Source organism: Lissotriton helveticus, chromosome 2_2 (genome assembly GCF_964261635.1).
Source record: "Lissotriton helveticus chromosome 2_2, aLisHel1.1, whole genome shotgun sequence".
NCBI lineage: Eukaryota > Metazoa > Chordata > Amphibia > Caudata > Salamandridae > Lissotriton > Lissotriton helveticus.
Window position 1 is genome coordinate 51,276,543 of NC_136060.1, and position 21,803 is coordinate 51,298,345.

The 21,803-nt window shown below is 42.7% G+C and overlaps 1 protein-coding gene across 4 annotated transcripts in view; it reads right to left on the minus strand.

The window, feature by feature from the left end:
- Nucleotides 1–21,803, minus strand: part of FAT1 (FAT atypical cadherin 1) — a 318,166-nt gene that overhangs the window by 180,101 nt on the left and 116,262 nt on the right. For all 4 annotated transcript variants that reach the window (XM_078678099.1, XM_078678098.1, XM_078678096.1 and 1 more), the window contains exon 3: nt 10,515–10,829. In XM_078678099.1, coding sequence (XP_078534225.1) covers nt 10,515–10,829 — 315 coding nt within the window. The remainder of the gene's footprint in view (nt 1–10,514; nt 10,830–21,803) is intronic.

Below are 21,803 nucleotides of genomic sequence, written 5' to 3' on the forward strand. Positions count from 1 at the left end.
CGCTCTCTAAAGTGCAATGTTCCTATAAATTTGGGTTGGGCCCCACTTGTGGATCATGACCTGATTTTCGATGGGCCACTAATGACCAGGTCTATATGCAAGTAATGTTTAAAATGACAGGTCTCGTTTGTGTACCAGTGCAATGAGGATGAACTATGTCCCTAAATCCAGTTATAAAAGTAATCCTTGAAAGTATTCCCAGGAAAGATTTCAAGTGAAACCCGCAGTATTTATGCCTGTGTTTTTTTCCACTTCAAAGCCATTTCAACAGGGAATGTGCTCACTATACGCGAGCATAAAGAACCGTATCACTTGTGCATGACATCCACATATAAATCGAGAAATGCTGATGTGACCTTATGTCCAGAGTTGCCAAGTTTGGTTCTGGGAACCAGGTTAGCATCCTGGCATTTGCTCAACATACTTTGATTCTGGCCAAATCAATTAATCTTTTGTTCATCTAGTTGCAAAGGTGCGCTAGTGTCTGGCAAGAAGTCAGCGGACCCAGAAGCAAAGCAAGCTAACACCAGGCACAGTCCATAGATGATGCAACATATCATTGTGCCTCAAACAGTCTATTGTACATCCATGGGAGCTTTAGTTCCTTGAGAATGCCTCAACACCAATGCTCAATTGCATCAGTGGTAGCAGGTGGGGTCCAGCGGCACTTAATTTTGGACCTGGCACTGGTTTTTCTTCGGACTTTATCCCAGAGCAAGAGAGAAAAGCATAAAAGAGGGAAAGGAGGAAGACAGACGGAAAAACAGCGAAGAGGAGAAAGAAGGGATAAAAAAAAAAAGAACATGCGAGAGGGAGATAAAGAGGCAGACAGAGCCGAGTGATTGGTTAAAGAGGCATGAGGTGAAATGAAGACTACGCCGCCCAGACAAGCGGGACTCTGGCCTTCAATACCGGAGACAGCAGGGATATTTTTTTTTTACAAATTAAGCAGTGCTGGACACATGACGACAGCTTGGCCATGTACTTGCTAGGAGGGTCGGGTCAGGAGATACTCTTCTCTCAAGGGCAGCACAGTACCAAAGGAGGACATAAGCAGAAGTTTCTTGCCTTTCGTAGATCTGTCCCTCCCAAGAGGGTATAGGAAGTACAGTAACTACGGTGTTCTGGTCAGTTGCCTCACTAAAATGGCGCTGTGGCAGGTCTTCTAAAGTGAAGACAAATGCAAGAAACTGGTTATAGAGCACCAGTTTTTATGAAGTTCAGTATGACAATGGCAGGAGTACGAGGCTAATTATAGGCATTCCACTACACTTTAAAATGCATACATCGAGCAAATCAGAGCTCGGTACATTTTATGAGACATTCTCCACAAAGTTGAAGTGGGAGAAACCACCAGCGGGTAAGATGTATGTATATGCCAAGTTACACAGTGTAGACTTCCTGAAGGGATTGGGGATGGGGGAATTCTAGGAGTTTTTTTATACTGATTCACTGTGATGGGCAAATGACAGCCTCAGGGACGTGTATTGGAAGGGTTGGACAGACATATCGATCAGTGGTAAGGTTTCTTCAGTCATAACTGCTAAGCAGCTAAACCGGCTTTGGCCACTACTTTGCTCTTCTTCAAGGCTTAGGATGGGAGACACTGAACATGGACTCCGCAAGACCACCATAGTCGCAGTCGTTGGACAGACAAAAAAAAAACGCATGTGCAACACAACTAAGGTCTTACCACATACACAATGGGACATAAAGAATCCATGTTATGGGGGACTCGAGTGGATTTTACAAGAAGACTGTGGTTGTACCCCTGAAAGAAGAGTCTTAAGTACAAAAACATGTGCCTCTAACTAGAGTATCAGCGTTCGCTGTCAATTTTGCCATAGCTTAGTGAGGGGGGATTTTAGGCACAATCCATGGTCAGAGGGAATACAACTTTGATGCACACTCAGTTTATCAAAGCCTTATGAACTGCTGAAAAAAGCACCACAAAGCACACGTAGCGCCTCCAGTGGGCTCAAACATCAAAGACATAAGGACAAATACCAACAAAAAGCAGCCCAAGTTGCAAGAAAGGGCAGACCGGCCCAGCCATTCACACAACTCACATTTTTTATCACAACACATGGCATTTGTTGATTATCTGTTTAAAGTAAATAAAGGTACAGGCTAGATGTGTTTCTTTCCTCTGAACAAGAGATGGCTTTTCCGTTCTTCATTTATAAGAATAACTGAGATAGGATTGCTACTTTCTTAGGTATCAGCATGTGCATTATTTCCTTAGTACAAGCCATCATTTATGGCCTTCAATTGGGCCACCAAAAGACTGTTTGGTCTATGGTAGGCATAATATAAATGATATGATGCGGTGTTTGTCTAAAAACCTCCTTCGCTGGAGGTCCACTTTTAAATGAAAGTACTGAGACAAATCAAATTATTAGCTCAAACAATGAGAAAAGTTTCCAGAAGATTTAAAGTAGGATTGTAACTTTCAGTGAATACTGTCTAGCCTTTTGATCATTCTGATTTAATACCAACCAAAGCCTCAACTCATATTCAGAATGGGACTGAGGGTCTAATGAAAGCATTTTGTTTTAGTAACAGACCACCAAGAAAAATCCAGACAGGATGTTTAAAAATCTGTCTCCTAACCTAGTATCCTTAAGTATTTTAAACAATGCAGTCCAGTGGAGCCTGCCAAGGAAGATCCGCCAGCCGAGCACACATCCCATCAGAAGCAAATTTATTTTTCTTAGTATAATGGAAAACATTTATTTCATAAGATTTCAGTGTGAAAATGACGTCCTATCTCGAGTTTTCTGTGCCCTAGCCTAAAGTTTGCTTTTTACAAGAGAAGCAAAAATTCAGTTGAATAAAAAAAAAAATCATCGAAAAACAAGCAAACAGTGTAAACAGCAATGTGGTCAAAAAAATCCTGCTGCAGTCTGCTGACCGTCACGCTGGAGCAATGTGCGTCTAAATACATCTTTCATTCCAAACTTCAAATATATTTTTCAAGTATCGTGGTTTGGCAAGAAAAGTGATCTCAGCTGTGTGCATCAGAGATGTTCAGTCCTCAGGAAACAGTGCACGACACATACAGAGCACTAAAATCAGAAACCACTATCTTCGTTCAAAGGCAACAAACGTTATGCATTTTTTTTCCATGGAGCATACTTTTCACGTCATTTCTAGTACTTAATTGCTGGCTTTGTGACACCAGTGTGGCAGTAATCATTAGCCACAATGTGAGTTTGTGGGTTTCTACAAAGAACAGCAAGAACTGTCTTATTTCTTCGCGAAGGCAAGATTTTTTTTAATATGCCCAGATATGCGCTTTACAAATACAACACATTTACATTTACAACACATACAGAAATATTATTCTATGGGGCTCAACCAGGATGGCGTGGCCCATTACTCAACCCATAATGCAAAAACTCTGGATCTCAGAAAATTCAGATAGAGGAAAGAGACTGGCATTTTGTCTGAAAATCTTAAATAAACTGCAACTACTTTGTGACTTGGTAATGACTTTAGGAGGCACTACTGCAGCCACATCGCCAATGTGGATAAAACTAACTCTGCTAATCATGGATGCTCACAAGAGAGACGCAGACTAAATTGGTTTTCAAACATATTGTGAGCCACACAAGACGAATTCTTCAGACTCCAGGAAAGGGGCATGATAGTCACTTAACTCGAGTAATAAGACCTGTGATTTGTCATGCACGGTCTGATATTCTAATAAAAAGATCCCAATGTGCACCTCATCACCAGCAATATTATTTTAGCTCTGCTGTATTTTTGAGGATAGGTACAAAGGTATTCTACATCTACTCAAGAGACACTCAGGGAACTCCCCCAATCCCTTTCCAGACTTACACTAGCTAGAGAATTCAACTTCACCACAAGAGGTCCTTCTAACCAAAGGGATCTCCCCAGTCCATCATGGACAAACTCTGCTTAGCCGATAACTTGGGTATGAAATTTATAGATTAAAAAATAAAAACACAGAATACTCATTGTAACTTTATATTAAACAAGTAAAGGGGTTCTTGTAGGAAGCGGACTCTCTATGTAGAGGACCAAAACAAGGTACACTGCGTAAAGAGAAACCATTATTGGTTTACTGAGGCGAAAATGATAACCCTAAATGCTCTCTTTTGTAGTAGTGTGGGCAAACCGTTTAGGCTTACCAGAGGATAATGCTAAGCCTTTATTGTACTCAGAGGCACTAAACGAGACATACAATCAAGAACAAATCCAAAACCAACATTAGTAAATCAAGTCATATTTTTATATACATTTTGATGGTAAGAACTTGGTTAGTAAGTACTTTATAAAAATCGATTTGTACAGGCAAGGTAAATGTTCCCTTAAATGCGTCTTTACACAGCAATGATTTCCTATAGGAAAAAAATTCATATGTTGCATACAGTAATTTACGGTTGGTTTTTGGGGGTCTCCTTCAAGACTTGGTGTAGTAGGGGGCCAAGGTCCAAAATACCACCAGCAGTGACTCATTACCTGACGCGAGGAATTCAGGTGCATAGGTGCTGGTCCGGTTGATGGCTTTGCAAACTATGCCTGTGGAAAGAAGGGGGCCATTCAAAAACAGGTTGCAGGGGGTGACTGGGACATGTCTGTGAGCTCCCAACAGAAGGCTCAGGTCACAAGGGTCCTGGGAACAAGGCAGCACAGTCAGTTCTCAGGTACACCGGCTGGGACTCTCGGGTGAAGAGCGAATAGGTTGGCTGGGCTCTGTGCGTTAAAGGCCCTTTCTGTGGTCCGTCTCACCGGTTGAGAGAGAGTGCAGAAATCACAAAGCTTGGCCACTCTGGAAGTGGTTATCTGCAGTGTTGATATCCCTCAATGGCTGCTCGGTCTTGGTGCAGTCCGGTTTGGACTTTAATGTGCTTGGTTTGCTACAAGGAGTCCGGTAAACCAGGAATTGGTGCTCTGCAGGTCCGGTTGGTACTGGTGTCCTCTCACTCAGTGGGGGTGGGTTGGGGGAGGGACAGATCTGATTTTTGAGACCAGCGGTATCTCTTCCTGGATGGCTGCTGCTTCTGGTTGGCCGGGGAGCTACAACACAGTGAACCAGACTTGGTGTCTTTGGTGCCTGCGGACTACAATGGAGTAGCTACTCTACTGCTGGCAATTTGTGAAGGGCTGGCAGTTTACTGGGATTCTTTGACAGTTGCTCAGTTGCAGGACTTGGTCATGATTGTCGAGACTGGTGCAGGCAAGTTTTGGCACCAAAAGTCCACAGCAAATCTTCAGTTCGAGTTTTCTCACACTTCTTTGTCTTCTAGATGCATCAAATCTAAGTTCCTGGCATCAGTGGAGCCTGCTAAATACTCAAGTTAAGGGCATTAAAGGAGTGTGACAGGTAGTAACCAATGGGCTACTTCCCTTTAGGGTGACTACACCCCCTATAGGACCACTTCCTGTGGAATTGGGCATATCTTGAACCAGTGAGCCTAATTCCACCAAACACTAAGATAGTGGAATTCTAGTTTTCATTATTACATCAGGTAGTCCACCTTATGGGTGGAATTAGCTAGATCGGGAACACGTCTCCTGGCTAGCTAATTTTACCTCCTGTCCTGGTGCCAAATAGGCCCAGGGTGGCATTGGGGAATCCTGAGTCACATATCAAAGGGGGCAGAGTCCTTTGAAGCCTCCTTCCTTGACATGCCGATTAAATAACGACCCTACTTGAAGAAGGTGACAATACCTCTGGCAGGGGCATGCATGGTTGCTGCCATCGGGGAGAAAGGGCACTCACCTGCAGGGGGGGTCAGAAACCAGACTGTGGTGGCAGGTTGGTCAGCGCCAGTAAGCCAGTATATTAGAACCCGATAGGTTTTCAAGGGGCACCTCTCAAGTGCCCTCTTGGTGTATGTATTAACAAAGCCAACACTGTAATCAGTGTGGGCTTATGGATACGAGATATTTGATAACAAACATCTTTAGTTTCAGTTAAGCCATTATGTAGCTGGGTAACTTGTAATCACCAGTGCCCAGCACATATACTCAAGATGGCTTCCCCGTTCACTGGAAATGTCCAAGAATCGACATGGACATCAGAGGGGCATATCTGCTCATGCAGATATGCCCTCACATGTAATATATTAACCCTCACATGTAATATATTAATATAATGTATCATTCTTTAGGGTTTTAATGCCTGCTGTAGGGGTGACTTACTTATAATACAAGCAGTGTCTGCAGGCATGACATAAAGGAGGTGTGACCTGAAATGCATTGAGTTTCAACAACAGATTTGCTATGGTAGCCCTGATCTATGTCTAGCTGTATAATGACAGCGCTTCACATGTGAATAAACATATGTATAATACCGCCACTAAAATCATTGCTAATTGATCATGTTATGAATAATGATATATGACAGTATGTTGATCTCTGTTTAATCTATTGAATCTTGGAACACTAAGTTAAATTTGTCTATGAGCTTTTTTTGTAGTGCGCTTTGGTTCTAGTCATCCTCATGGTTTTGTACATCAAGTTTTCACGGGCACAGGGGGTGTGCCATGTCGTGTCTTCACTTTTCTCAACACGGTCACGCAACCTGCAATGGCAGTTTGCACGAGTGTGGTGAGGTGTCCCTTAGGGTGGCACAATACATGCTGCAGCCCTTATGGACCCTCTTTAGCATTTCTGCCCTAGGTACCAGGGGTACCATTTACTAGTGACCTACTGTGGGTGCCAAAGGTATTGCCAATTGGCGGAACATTTTTACAATTTTAGGGAGAGATCTGGCACTGAGTACCTGGATAGCAGAAACCTAGTGCACTTCTGTAAAATTGCATAAAAAATAGTCAGAAAGGAGGGGGTAGTCGACCATGTCAAAAAGGGGCACTTTCCAACAGTTCAGGAGAGCTCATTTAGGCTTACAGTTTTAGTGGAACCTGGAAGTCTCCAAGTCATTTCTTGGTATATCACTGCCGCATCAACAAAGCTATGTTTATGACATATTGAGATAGTGGATTGACAGCCATTTACTAATGGTAAACTATTCATGTTCCATAAGCGATGGTCATAAAGTGTTAGACGAAGAAAAATTAATTCCAGAAAAGAACATTTGTTTTAACATTTACAACAGAGGGGGCTGCTTTAAACCATGTTATATGGAAAAAAACCTTTGCCTCAAGCACTTCATGTCTGCACAGAGTTGTCATTGGACCACAAAAAAAATTCTCTCAGGAAAAGCAGAAGGAGTTTAAAGTGTATAGAGAAAAATGCTCAAGGTGCTGCTGAAGATGTATAGGTAAAAGTTCAAATATGATATTGGTGCCACCACGGAAGAGTTATCTTGCTGCTAACATTATCAGTACAAAGCTAAAGGCTCAATTAAATTAATGACGAAGGACTAACTGTGCTGATATTAGCCCACTACTACACAGCTGATGAATCTTTGCTTGCTTCAGAGAGTGAGATGAGGAAAATGAAGAACACGTTAAAACTACGATGGATCCCAGGATCCTGCACATGATTAGAATCTCACTGTTAAGTGGCAAAACTTGGTTTATCCTGCCACGATCTAGTATAAGATGATAACCCTAGAAATGTTGTACTTTATTGCTGTAAAAGATAAGACATTCTGGTTTCTTGCCATTGATAGAACCTGTTCTCTAGCCTGCAGGCTGAATCATTTTTGCACCTCTGACAGATATTCTCACATAGCTACCAGCTGCCTCCTGGTGATAAGAACAGTATGACAAAGGTAAAATAATAAGAGCTTGTAATTGATGATAAACTTAAATTATTCAAGTGTCCTGTAATTTACTGGATATAACAAGAATCTAGTGGGCTGAAGTACTTTCTCAAAAAAGCCAAGACTACTTGCATTTCTTGTTTGTTTTCACAGAAGTTCAGCACATACAAAATGTGCACTTTATTTATTCCTACATTGAAGATTTAGCTAGTTTATCTGGCTTCAATCCTGAAATTGGGTGCAATGTAGATATTTCCATGGAATTATCTGCATGCTTTTTTCAATGGCCTAACTTCTGATATGCAGGGAATCTTTCGATTTACCAGTTCTACAGATTTACTATTCTTTCTATAATTAAATATTTGTATGTCTAGACTCGAGACCGCTTTAGCCAGCTACATGTTTTTTTCAAAAATCATAAAAGAAATATATACATCTACATAAATGCAGGGGTTGCTGCCAGCCTTCTTCACCCACTGGTCTGTTCAAGTGTCATTTACATTTTGCTTCCCACCATATCATGCTGCCTGGGCCCTACTTAATCCACTGGCTGTCTTGCACGGAGTGATCACATTTCACCTGATCACATGTGAATGACCACTTGAAAAGAAGTGAGATTCAGTAGCAAGGGTAATGTGCTCAGCCCAATTCCTTTATTTGTTCTTATGATTTGCCACTTTCAATGCTTATTCCATAAGTGTGCAATAAATAAATACATAGATTTATACAGCTGCAAGCTTGCCAAGGGAGACTTATTGGCTTTACCAATGCTTGTTTAATATTGCTTCTGACCCACTGGCAAACAATGGCAATTGATTAAAGTATACAATTTAAAAAACACTTACTTTAAGGCCACGATTCAGCCCACCTTGTCCAGTAAGGTTATGTGTTCTTCGATCAGATTTTCCTGCCCCGTCTTTCCTCCCCTTTCATTACATTCGCCTCCTAATATCTTACTTCTACACTTCTTGGGGTGTCCTCAAGCCCTCCTGTATGTACCTCTTCCCAAAACTATTCCTTCAAATGCCTACCACACTATACACTGGCCTCGCTCTCTTACTCATTTGTGTTCCCATCTCTGGTATTTTTATACCTAATTTCCATTTTATCTGCTTTGTGAAAAAAAATAGTACAAACCACCGGGTGGTCTATTAAATCGAATCATAAGCTTGAATTTAACCACAGAATACCTGTTTCCCATCAGTCACTCTGTCAGACACTGAGCATGATGGGGCTACATACAATTCATATACGCACCAAATATGGGTGGCCCTGAGGGATATGTTCCCAGACTGCCCTGATGTAGGAGGGTAAATGGCGGAAACTATAAAACCTTGTTGCGACCATAACTGCAACAAAACATTGAAGGATCGGCGCAACCATGCATCACAACTAAAGAGCTGTCTCAGTGTGGTCATGAGCAGGTCTACTTCTGTCAATTAAAGTATATATTTTTTCCAAAGGAATTGAGGGTGCCCCACTGCTCAGATGGGAGTATTCTCTGCAGGAGTGGATCCATTTTGAGAATGTCCACAGAAGCAATACATTTCCGGCACATCCTTTCTTGTGAATCCGAGAAGATATCCTCATTGTCAGACTAACTCTAACTAGCACCTTCAACGCCAACCGTTCTTACATTATAATGGCAGTGGGTGCCATTTTGCCCTTGGCATTGCTTGTTTTCAATGTGGACCAGCAACGGATGAGCTGGGAGAGGCCACACATGAGTGCTAGGGGGAGGAGATATGAAACGGAAATCAACATATGCAAGCAAGAGCAAGAAAACACAAGCACTCTCACAGAGTACTAAAAAAATTAAAAAGTAGTTCCCTGAGACAAGCTGTGAAAAGGCGCAAGTCCTCCAATCAAAACGATGGCAAAGAAGCTATAAGACAGGGAGGGGAAAAAAAAAAAAAGGAGACAGGAAAGTAATCCAATAAGAAGCAAGCAAAGTAACTTGAACAGGCCATCTACAAATGATGAACAATAAATAGCCTGACCCAAAGCCAACTCTCATATTGGTGTAGAATATATGTTTTTTGACAAAATCTAAAAACAAACATACCGGCCATTTTATTTTATAGAATGGACGCCAGCGCATTTAGTCCTAACTGAAAGTGTTAAAAACAGATTCGCCAAATTCCAAAATGGAATCTTGTGGTGGTTTTCACCATTACTCATTTTGAAAAAATGAAGAAAAAAAAGTCATTTTGCAGCTGGTAAGAAAAATAATATTTAATGCCAACAGTCAGCTCAAAGGTGTCTGCAATTGGTCGAATTTGCATAAGTACTTCCAGAAACCTAAAGTGGGAGGTTGCAAAAGAATCACGAACATGCTGTGGCTATTAGATCACCATTAAGGAAAGAATTCTCATTGTGCCGGATTACTGAAAGGATAAATAACTACTAAATGTTGCAATGATAACCAGATATGGCAACTGAACACATTCAACTAAAATTCCAAGCTGCACAATTTACTCTGGGAACTGACCACATCTCAACAACTCAATGAACCATTGGAGATTCCTGCCAAATTTAAATTCGTATCACCATGTTAAGATAGAACATCGCTACTTACTTTTCAGCAGAGTAAAATGACTTCTGAGGGATTTTAATATTTTCACACAGAGATTGCCACTTGTATCCTGTAAATTCTGGCGTTTTAAAAAAAAAAACATTTTTCTTAAATGCATTTAGTGACCAGTGATCTGCACAATGTCCTTTACCACAATCTGTTTTCAAACAACCCATTATGGCAGCACGGAGTTCAGTCTGAAAACCCAGTCAAGGAGTGCTTATCGTCACTTACCAGTCTTCGAGTTAATAGTGAAGAATCCTTGGGGATTCCCACTGGAGATCTTATAGGTAAGCTTGTCACTGGAGCTTGTATCAGGATCAAATGCCTCAATCCGGATAACAGATACATCTTTGGGAGTATTCTCCATAACTTCCGGGAAATAAACTGGCTCTGTTGTCTGAGGAGCATTATCATTAATATCCTCTACTTCAATGTAGATTTCCACAAAAGAGGAGAGTGGTACAACACCAAGATCTGTTGCATACACAGTAAGCCAGTAATGTGAAGTAGTCTCACGGTCCAGAAGATCATTTGTTAATATGACACCTGGAAAACAGAAAAATCTATTAATGTCAATACAAATCATAGTCAGTCAATCTACACAGTTTGACTACATCATTTACAACTCATCAGTATTTCACCAGATGCTTTAGCAGCAGTTCAAAAAAAAAAATCTTGAAAGAAAAAAATAACTGACAGGCAAATCAAATATCACTAATTGATGGTTAATTACTTTGCACAGAGTTCTGCTTACATTAGGCATTATAGATAAATAATGTATTTGTACTTGGAAAATTTTAATATTAAAGGCATTCAAACTTCTTACCGCCGCACTCATGTGTCACAACTTTAAAGGAATTGGCTAGAACCTATTGACAAGAATACATATCTGCTGTGGTTTAAGAATCAACATTCAATGTTCACCATTCTTGTGAATACTTTTGACTACCACTCCAGTTGAAGTGTACGATTTGTGAACAAAAATTGTCAATCAGGCCTTGCTGTACTTCAACACAAAATTGTTTTCCAAATGGCAACTGGTGGATCAAGTAACACTACAACTGCTGGTTGCATGTGTAGGATTGATGACCATGGACTTAATTATAAGAGTCCGACGGGCACCGTGGCGGATGCAGGACCGCCCGACCAGAAGTCTGCAGTCCCACTGCCTGGATTACGATACAACCACTTTGCGGTGGCCACAATGTTTATATTTTCTATTGTGACTTGCGCTGCAGCACCCGCCGCAATAGAAAAGAAACACATTAAAAACATTCCAGCACTATGTGGTAAGCACCTTGTGTGGCCTGCCACACAGTGCAGTTATGTTTAGTGGGGCACCATAGCGGAGGGCAGGTGAGGGCCCCCAAAGTCACTTTACCCCAGCCTTTTTATGGCGGGTGAACTGCTATGAAAGGGCAGGTGGAAAGAGACATTGTAATCCCTACGGCAGTGGCCGAGTAGAGATCACTGAAACACTGACGGGCTCCTTGAGCCCATCTTAAGTGCGGCGGACGGTCCTTCCGCTAGATGCCTCCACCCGCCGCCTCATAAAGAGGCAGGCGGACCGCAGGTGCCGATGTCAGTGAGTCAGCCACCGATGAGCCTTTGGACTCACAGACATCATAATCAAGCACTATGTACTTCATTTTTGTTCTCAGACAAGTAGTTAATAGAAGAGAAAGAAAAAAATCAAATACATAATTTTTACACCCTTTAGCAACAACTAACCACGAAAAATGAGCTATACTTAGAAAAATAAATTTAAAATCTCAACACTCAATTTTTTGAATGGCAAGGTTTCCTCAGTACTGCTCTGTAGTGCTAAGCATGTGCAGGTCATGTACTGGCACTCTTTTGGTTGAACCTCTATTGCAGTAGTTTTCAAAAATGTTAATACCACACCAGCCCTGCGGAAAAAAGCCTCTGAAATGTTCACAATTATTTTATTAAATTGTCAATGTTAAAATATGTCTAGACTTAATCAAACATTGCAGTCAAATTCGTTTACCGTAGTATAAATGCAATTAAATACATTGATTATTAGAAATTGGAGTGGGGGGTTTGATTTATTTTTGTAGTCCCTTCCCTTTGGACGCCTTCCCCTCCCCCAGGATATGAATGAGAAAAGATGTTAGTGATGGCCCATTACAAAGTGGCTTAATGATAATCACTTTTCCCTGCTTAAAATAAAGCACTGTTATCAGCATAATGCTTCTTTTGGTCAGAGCCAGGAAACCCCTAAGGGATCACTTGAGCCCTCCCCAGTTTGAAGACTCCTATTGTGATCCACAGGCATTGTGCTTCCCTTTACTAGGTTGGCAGCAGAACCATTTCTGCTCCTATAGTATACCCTTAATCGACTGACACAGTCAGGGTGGGCATGGCACATTGACAGGGTAACTAACTGTGTAGGTCTATGAGTAGACCATAGCATGAAACTATATTCATAAAAGTAAACTGCAAAATTTAAATGCATGAAAAAAAATCCACAACATGAAGACAACCAAAAAACTGCATACACCCCCAGAAACTTTCATAATTTTCCTGTCCTGACACATCTCAAGTTATTTTTTACATTTAGAATACCTTTGGGATCTGGGATTGAATGTTATCACACGTACACCACTGCTAGCCTATTTATAAAAAAAGTATTTATTTTTATGGGGATTTTAAAACTGCTGGAAGCCACCAGGAAGCCTCAGACTGCTTCTGGTTTAGGATGGTAATCATAAAATGTGCTCTCATATGAATGGTAAGTGGACGGCAAAGCATTGTCAATGGAGATATTGCAATAAGGATGGGTCTGGTTTTATGCATCATATCGGACCAGCCCTTGCATTAGAGTGGGGTTAATCATAGGATTGGTTGAATAGGTGAGTTTTTAGCAGACTTCTGAATCACCTGAAGGCAGGTTCCATTCTTAGATGCTTTGGGAGGGAGTTATACAGGCATTATCCACACATGAGAAGAGCATTGCTGTCAAACTTCTTGCATTGTTATGGCCAAATGGACTGAGTTGTGATTGGAAGATTTTGGGTTTCTAGATTTGGCATCATCTTTTATTCATACCTAAAAACAAATGTTAGAATCCTGCGTTGATGTATCTAATGGTTGCGATAGTGCCTGGATGTTATCGTTCATCTTATCTCTAGGAAATCCCCATGGAAATTGATTTTTGACAATTTATCGATATGACACATATGTGATGAGTTAATATGCTTTAAGAACATGCACGGAAATGAAGATTGATTTAGTTACTGCATCGTAAAAAGATGCAGAATGTTAGACAGATTGGTGGCAACATCTAACCAAATAGAAAACTAAACAAAAGTTTAATGAGCTATCGGTGTAGGTTTTATACATACATAAATTAACATTAACAGGCAAAGGATAACTTACATTTCCTTAAAATCGTGTATGAATAAAGTTGTATTAAGAATAAAGAAATAGACTAACTTTAGAAAGTGAAACGTGAGCACCGAAAAAAGTGAAAAAAATGTGATGTGTTTTGTAACGTTAAAATTTAGTGATGCTTCTAAATACTGAATGATGTAATGCACTCTTAACAAGAACCGAGCATTGAAGGACTAATATGTGAATTAGCTATAAAGTGTTATGAATTGGTTTTTAGGTCTCGCCTAGACGAAAGCAAAGCGAAGCTTTGCTGTCTATGGCGAGACAACTTATGTAGTTACTTTTGGGGGAATGTGGACAGCAGAGTTCCACGCGCTTTTCCTGGCCGAGATTTAACCTCGGGAGCGCGCACGTCGCCGTGCCTCATATTCCCATTCGCAAACAAAGCCTCACTCACGCATGCGCACATACACAGCCATACACACACTGCATACACACACGCACCCCCCCTTAAACAGACACATGCGCACACAGACAGACAGACGCACGCACACACACACTCAAACAGACACACACCCCTCCTCTCCCTCAACACACTCACCGGTTCTGGCGGTGCTCGGCGGCGGTTCTGCCTCTCGGGCGGCGGTAGCGCTTTGCGGGGCTCTCTCACCACATGAGAGCCACGCCTTCCCCATGCGCCCGGCCGCTCTTCACCCGGTCCCCCATCTCGGGACCGGGACTCAATCAGGAGCCTTCGTGGCTCCTCGGGCAGTAGTTTCTCTCTCCCTCTCTCGCCGCGATGGGGCGGGACTTCCGGTTGGGGCTGCGATGGGATTGGCCGGCTGGCCAACCGCTTCCGGGTCGTCGCAGGCAGCGCGGCGGCCCGGCGGGGACTTGAACAAACTCCTGGGCTGCGGTGGTGAATTAAAGGCACACGAGGGGTGGGCTCCCTCCCTAATTTAAATATGCCGCGAGGAAGGCACTCGCTCGTTTTTTTGTTGCTTGTGGGTTTAATCTCAGTGGGTTTTGAATACAGTCCGACATCTGCCTCGTTACAACCAATTTTGAACCCTGAGCAAACGAGAGTTTGCGCTCTGAATCTGGATTACGACGTGTGTAATGCCGCACTTTTTCACTGAGTAAATTTAGCAGGTAAAGCTGGTACTATCCGAGTATTGCCGCTACTGATGAGGTAAAACGGTGTGTATGTAAAGCGCGTTGATACCTACGGGTTATGCTAGCGCTATATAAAACTTTTTTTTTTTTAAACATTGCTGAATGAGTTCACACCCACCCCTAACTGGTTCTCCTTAATCTATTCCAAGGCCTCTGCAGTCCCTGGCTTTAGGTAGGATATTTTAAAATGTTGTCCGGATAGACCGAGATCCAGGAAGTATGCGACTGTCGGAATCACATTCTGAGCACAAGACTGCAATTGAAACTCACTTTATTTAGAGTTAATAATACGAGATTTTAAAAGATAAGATTAAAAAGATACAGCATGTAAATAATATATACGAACACAATATGTACAGTCAAAGTTAGTATGGTTGCATGAAAACGTATAAATCTTGTTCTTCGTGAAAAAGTGCATAGTAATTGTTGGTATGTGCAACAAGGCACCAGGGATTTAACAGCTCAAGCTGCGCATAGGGGGGGGGGGGGATATAACGCTCCAGAGGGCCCCATTCAGTCAAGACCACTTCATCACACTGAGCGGGGGTGGGAGGGCTTCATTTCGCTCTCGGTGCGAGTCACACAGTCTGCGTTGTTGGGCTAGAGCGGCAGGAAAACTCTATGGTGGCGAGAGCCAGAGTGTCCATGCTTCCTGATGCCTTGCAGTGATGCTCTCCAAGCCGTGGGTTGGGCTCCTAGGCCTGTGCCGAGCGGCGCTCTGTCCTGCTGCGCCTCTCGGTGGTGGCGCTCCCGGCTGGGACCACCGAAGGCCCTGATTTTATATTAAAAACAGAGCGTTGGACTGTACCATTTACCACTGAAAGGCAACATTTCTCTCCATGTGTTCCCATACCTGGCATGCCACGCAGTTTGGTGCTTACTTTCCCTCCATGTTAAAGAACAGTGGATGTTTCAGTACCCAGGCTAATGTGCTGCATAGCTAAATACATATAAGGTCCCAAAGGCGAGACCGATTGCATTGCAAATGCTTGTTATATATAGGTATTCCACGCTTGCATAATGTAGACGTGATTATTAATGAACCTAAATTAAAAGTTTAAGGATTGTATTACGATAATGTGAAAATCATATTTTAGAGCAACCATTGAGTGCACTGGCTGTGTTTCCTGAAGGCCTAAAACGTTTCCCTTCTAGCATGAACTAATGAACTGAATAGTCTGAAGACTATGAGAACTTTTCGTAAAGTTTCTATTTGTGTTCTGACACTCAATTCTTTTCACGCTTGTAGCCGGTTTGACTGGACTTGCAACAAAATTGTTACTTTCCAGAGTACATGCTTGGGAACGGATTGAAAGGATGAGAGCATGGACTCCCCTACTTCCTAGATGTCATAACCAATCGGATCAATAAAAATCAGTGGTCCTATTGAAAATGCAATGTAATGGGTTACCTAATCTTCTCGATTTTGTACACTTTACCTACTACATCATCTCATGCTATCAAAACTGACCAAAGGGACAGAATGGTCTGATCAAAATTGGTGATGTCAAGGGGAGTCAACCAGAAATCGATGGAGCATAACTGCATGAAGTGCAGACAGAGGGTGCCACTATTCTTGCCTACCTTCTCGACCCCTTTGTGGTACAGAGACTGATGATTTCGACAGAAACTAACACTGACTGAGACACATTACTCCGTTTGTTGCCGGCTGGTAAGCTTCCATAAGTGGAACCTTTCTGACTGGGAGGTTTCTGACATTTAGCTGTGGCATTTGATACTGCAGTGTGAAAGGGGCAGATGAACCTGTTCATGAAATGGAACTGGTAATTTTGGCAATTGCTGAACTTTCATCTATAGGGTTTGTATAAGGGTTATGAGCTTTAAAGACTCATGAAACAATATCCCTCAGTAGAGGCAGTATTTTCCATTAAACTTGATTCTTGCAGCTTTATTAATGCTTATTAAAATTCTAGAATGCCGTAAATCAAACTTTAGATGTGACAAAGATACTAACTGAGATATCCATTCTGCTGAATCAGTTTCATTATTTTGTCTGGGTCATTAATACGTTTGTCAAAATTCACTTGACCTAAACAGGTTCTGCCAGAAAAACTCTGTTGGCAATGGAAAAAAAAGTTAACTATTATCTTATTCCAGGTCCTCCTATGATAATGATTTATCCCATAAATATTCTAGTCCCTTTCAGCACAGAACAAGATCCATTGGAGGACCTAAGGGGAACACTTATTGGTAACAGAGGTTAAACTGGGAAAATGTCATCCTGTAAAATAAAATAGTACATGAGGCCGAACAGGTTTATGCTATAACAGTTGTATGCTGGAACGGCGCATGCCTTTAATTTTTTCAAGGCACCTGGACATCATGCTTCATCCACCCCTTCCTCTTACCTGGTCGGATCATTACCTCCTGCCTTTTGATCTTACCCTTACCTTGGCGCCTTCACCTATTGCACTTAATAAGGAGTACGGGAGAAAATGGCACAAAGTTACCTGCACCACTCTGAGCCCCCTTTTTTTCTATGGTGCTGAACCCTTGTCCTGTAATATTGATGAAAGGGTGTCTAAGCTTAACTCAACCTTGCTCCGCGCCATAGATGCTATCGCGCCCCTCCAACCTATTACTTCTGCTAGATCTCGTCCTTCGGCACCCTGGTTCTCTTCGACTCTTCGGGAGGAGAAGAGTCGCTGTAAAAAACTTGAGCGTTTATGTCGGAAAAACTATGACTCAGAGGCCAAATCTATTTATAAAGTCGCTTTAAGAAATTTTTTATCCCTAAAGCGATCGACAATGAGAGATTTTTTTTCCCTCCAAATTGAGAAATCTAGGAATTCTTCCAAATCCCTTTTTAAAATTGTAAAGGACTTCTCGCATCCTGCTGCTTTATCTCCCCAGATCGTGGCTAGCCAGGTATTATGTAATGGTCTATCTGACTACTTTCAGGAGAAGATCGTGACCATCAGATCTTCCTTCCCCGTGGAGGGAACTTTACCGGCCCCTAGTGAGATAGACGGGGACAGTCCCTTCCTTGAGTCCTTCAAGGAGATGACTATTGAGTCCTCTCAGAGATTAATCACCCAATGTAAATCTGGCTCCCCTCTCGACCTGATTCCGGCAAAAATGATGGGTAATTTAGCCCCTATACTGATTGAGCCCCTCCTTTCTATTTGGAACTGCTCTCTTGGCTCAGGCCAGTTCCCCTCTATCTGGAAGGAGGCTATGTTAGTCCCTATCCTGAAAAAGGCGAATTCAGACCCTGGCCAATTTTCTAACTATCGGCCCATCTCCCTTCTCCCTCATTCAGCTAAGATCTTGGAGAAAGCAGTTCAACTGCAATTGGCTGAATTTTTGGAGACTAATATGCTCCTACACGATTCTCAGTCGGGATTTAGAGCAGGCTTCAGTACGGAGACGGCTCTTCTGGAAGTCTCCGAGACTATCAGAGAGTGTGTGGATAGGGGCGAGGAGGCCATGTTGGTCCTCCTCGACCTATCCGCCGCCTTTGATACGGTTTCCCACACGATTTTATTGGATCGCTTGAGCCAGGTGGGCATAGGAGGTACAGTGTTGACCTGGATCAGCTCCTTTTTGAAAGATCGTTCTCAGAGGGTTTTTTTAAGGCCTTTCAAATCTGCTGGGAAACCCCTCCTCTGTGGTGTCCCCCAGGGCTCGGCCTTGAGCCCTCTGTTATTTAATGTGTACCTTGCCCCACTGGCCAAGGTGGTAGAATCTTGGGGAGTCAGAGTGATCTCCTATGCTGATGATACTCAGCTGGTGTTTTCTTTTAGGGATCACTCTGACACCTCCTTTGCCAACTTTCGCCAGTGCTTGAATAACATTTGTAACTGGATGACCACCAACCACCTCAGGCTTAATACTGATAAAACGGAGGTAATGTTTTTTAATCAGAAAACGACTATTCCCTCTAGCCTGTGGTGGCCAACGGTTCTTGACCCTCCCCCTATGCCAGCTCTCACAGTTCGCAATCTGGGTTTCCAGTTTGATAACACCCTCTCCTGCACTCCTCACATTAACAAAACAACCTCTGCTTGTTTTGCGAAATTGTGTATGATCAAAAAGATTCTTCCATACCTTCCACTAAATGCTCGTAGAACTGTGGTCCAGTCATTAATCACGTCTCACTTAGACTATGCCAACAGTCTCTACGCAGGTGCCCCTTTGTATCAGATTGAACGTTTACAAATCGTGCAGAATGCCGCGGCAAGACTGATTGGAAATATTCCTTATCGACAATCTGTAGCGTCCTATCGCAAAAAATTGCACTGGCTTCCTATCGCAAAACGAATTCATTTTAAGATTCTGATACTTGCCTTTCGAGCTCTGAACAACCTCGGCCCAGGCTATTTGAAAAAACGGCTTGTTCTATCACAATCCGTTAGATCCTTACGATCTAATAGTCTACGTCTCCTGGTTGTCCCACGCTTCCGCCTCTCTAGAGTAGGCGGTAGAGCATTTGGAGTATCAGCAGCCAGACTGTGGAACAATCTCCCCTTGGAGCTAAGATTTGTCCTCACTGAATCCATCTTTCGCCGCAAACTTAAGACTTGGTTGTTTTCCTCTTAAATCTCTGTCTTTATACCTCCCTTCCTGGGCTCATTAGTTGTTAGCGCCGGGACACCCCCTTGGGGGTAGCCGTGCGCTCTATAAAACCCAAAAATAAATAATAATTACAACACATGCCTTTACAATGCATCATTAACAACGGATGATGTCTTTACAACGAATGTCTTTACCACGCAAATTTTCACAGCGCATTTGCAACCATGTATAAAATGTAAGTACTCCGCAGATCAGTATAAAGCCTTTATACATAAAAACACATACATATATGTATGCACATGTTTTTATATCTCCTCGTTTTCTCCCCCATTCAAGAAAGCAATTGAGCCGCACTCGCTACACAAATGATGCAATCATTTTATTTCAGCAGGGTAGGACAGTCCTGACGCGTTTCATTTAATCCATAAACTTTCTCAAAGGTCATCACTGGAAGGAAAAAAACTAAGTGAGCCACAAAACATTTTCTTTGGAAGCGTTGCCGGCCCTCTGGTGGACACCCATGGTGTGGTGTTAGCTCGGCATGCTAGGTTTTTGTAGTCCCGCATTTACAGTTTATTTAGAAGACCCTCCAAAGGTTGTGCCCGTATTTAACTTTGACGTGTATATGCATGTATATATATATATTCCGAACATTGTCACTTCTAGGCAAAATAAGGAATTCACCAAAGTATCCAGTAACAAAGAGTCGACCCAGAAGTGCTGGTGCAAGGTGGTTTAATTTCGTAAAGCCAGCGCTGCCGCCATGACGCGTTTCGCCTCCAGGGAGGCTTGATCACATGACAAGCTACACACAGTGAGCAAAGCAATCAAAGTGACAGTGCGATACGATGTGTCGTAGACATGGAAAAAATACTACGTAATAAAACGCTGCATTCGTGCAATTAATCGAGAGTGCAAAAAATAAAGCACTTGATTTTTTCGATGAAAATTGCACAATCAATAAAATCATATATACAGATTTCATAGATATAAGAGCATATTTACAGGGCATAGAATGGTAAAAAACAACACAGATAAATATATACATGATGATTAATACTATCTATGTACAATATGAACACCAGCTCATTATTATGTGTTGTGCCCTTAAGTTTTCTAAGAGTAAAATGCTCATACATGAAATAGCAGCATTAGTCCAAAGCTATGTGACACAAATATCTGAATAGAGCCCAAGTGGGCGAGTCACAGTAATTGCTAATAAACAGGAAAAAGTGCTTAAAGTGATAGTGCAAATTTAGCATTAAAGTGCAAACAATTTGGTAAAAGATTACCTAATATTAAAATAAGTACCAAGGTTATAAAAATACGAACAACAATATCATTTCAGTATTTTTAAGAATTAATTCATCTATATGTACAAAAATCGAAAACAGTAAATCAGGAACAAGGATTATCCAATTGATCCGGACAGGTCTTGTGGGCATACTGATTAATCCTATAGACAGGTATAAAGATCCTCCCTGTCATTAAGACCATTAGGATTTTTAGGTCTCGTCCTTTACCATTCCGAAGGAATGGGAAATGGCGAGAATTCAAGTGCTCGAACTGATTGTCAAACCACCGCTTTTTTTCGTGGCGTTTTCTTCGAGTGCACGTACAGGCACGCGCTTTTGGCCCATACACTTTCATGGCCATCTGTTCCTCAATGTCCCTCCCACCCTTCGTTTGATCTTGCCGCGAGTTCAGGCTAATGGCCCTCCCCCAGCACAGAGCGCGCATCGCGGCCGCACAGCACATCAAAGGGCTTCTCCCAGCGTGTGTTGTGCGGCTTCTCCTCCCCTAATTATGTGGCCGGCCGTACTTGTGTTTCCCGGCCGCCCGGCCACTCTTGTATTTAATTAGCAGCAGCAGCATTTCTCCTGCGCCAGGCCACATCAAAGGCTCTGTGCCACTTTCACCCACACAGCAACACTTACAGACACGCAACGCCACTCACACCCACGCAAGCCCACTATCATCCACGCAACACCACACTCACCCACGCAACGCCACTCACCCACGCAACGCCACTCACCCACGCAACGCCACTCACCCAAGCAACGCCACTCACCCAAGCAACGCAACTCACCCACGCAACCCCACTCATCCATGCAACCCCACTCACCCACGCAACGCCACTCACACAAGCAACGCCCCTCAGCCACGCAACGCCCCTCAGCCACGCAACGCCCCTCAGCCACGCAACGCCACTCAGCCACGCAACGCCACTCACCCACGCAACGCCACTCACCCACGCAACGCCACTCACCCACGCAACGCCACTCACACATTGTGGGTGCAGATTGTGGGTGCAGATTGTGGGTGCAGATTCAGGGTGCAGATTGTGGGTGCAGATTGTGGGTGCAGATTGTGGGTGCAGATTCAGAGTGCAGATTCAGAGTGCTGATTCAGAGTGCAGATTCAGAGTGCAGATTGTGGGTGCAGATT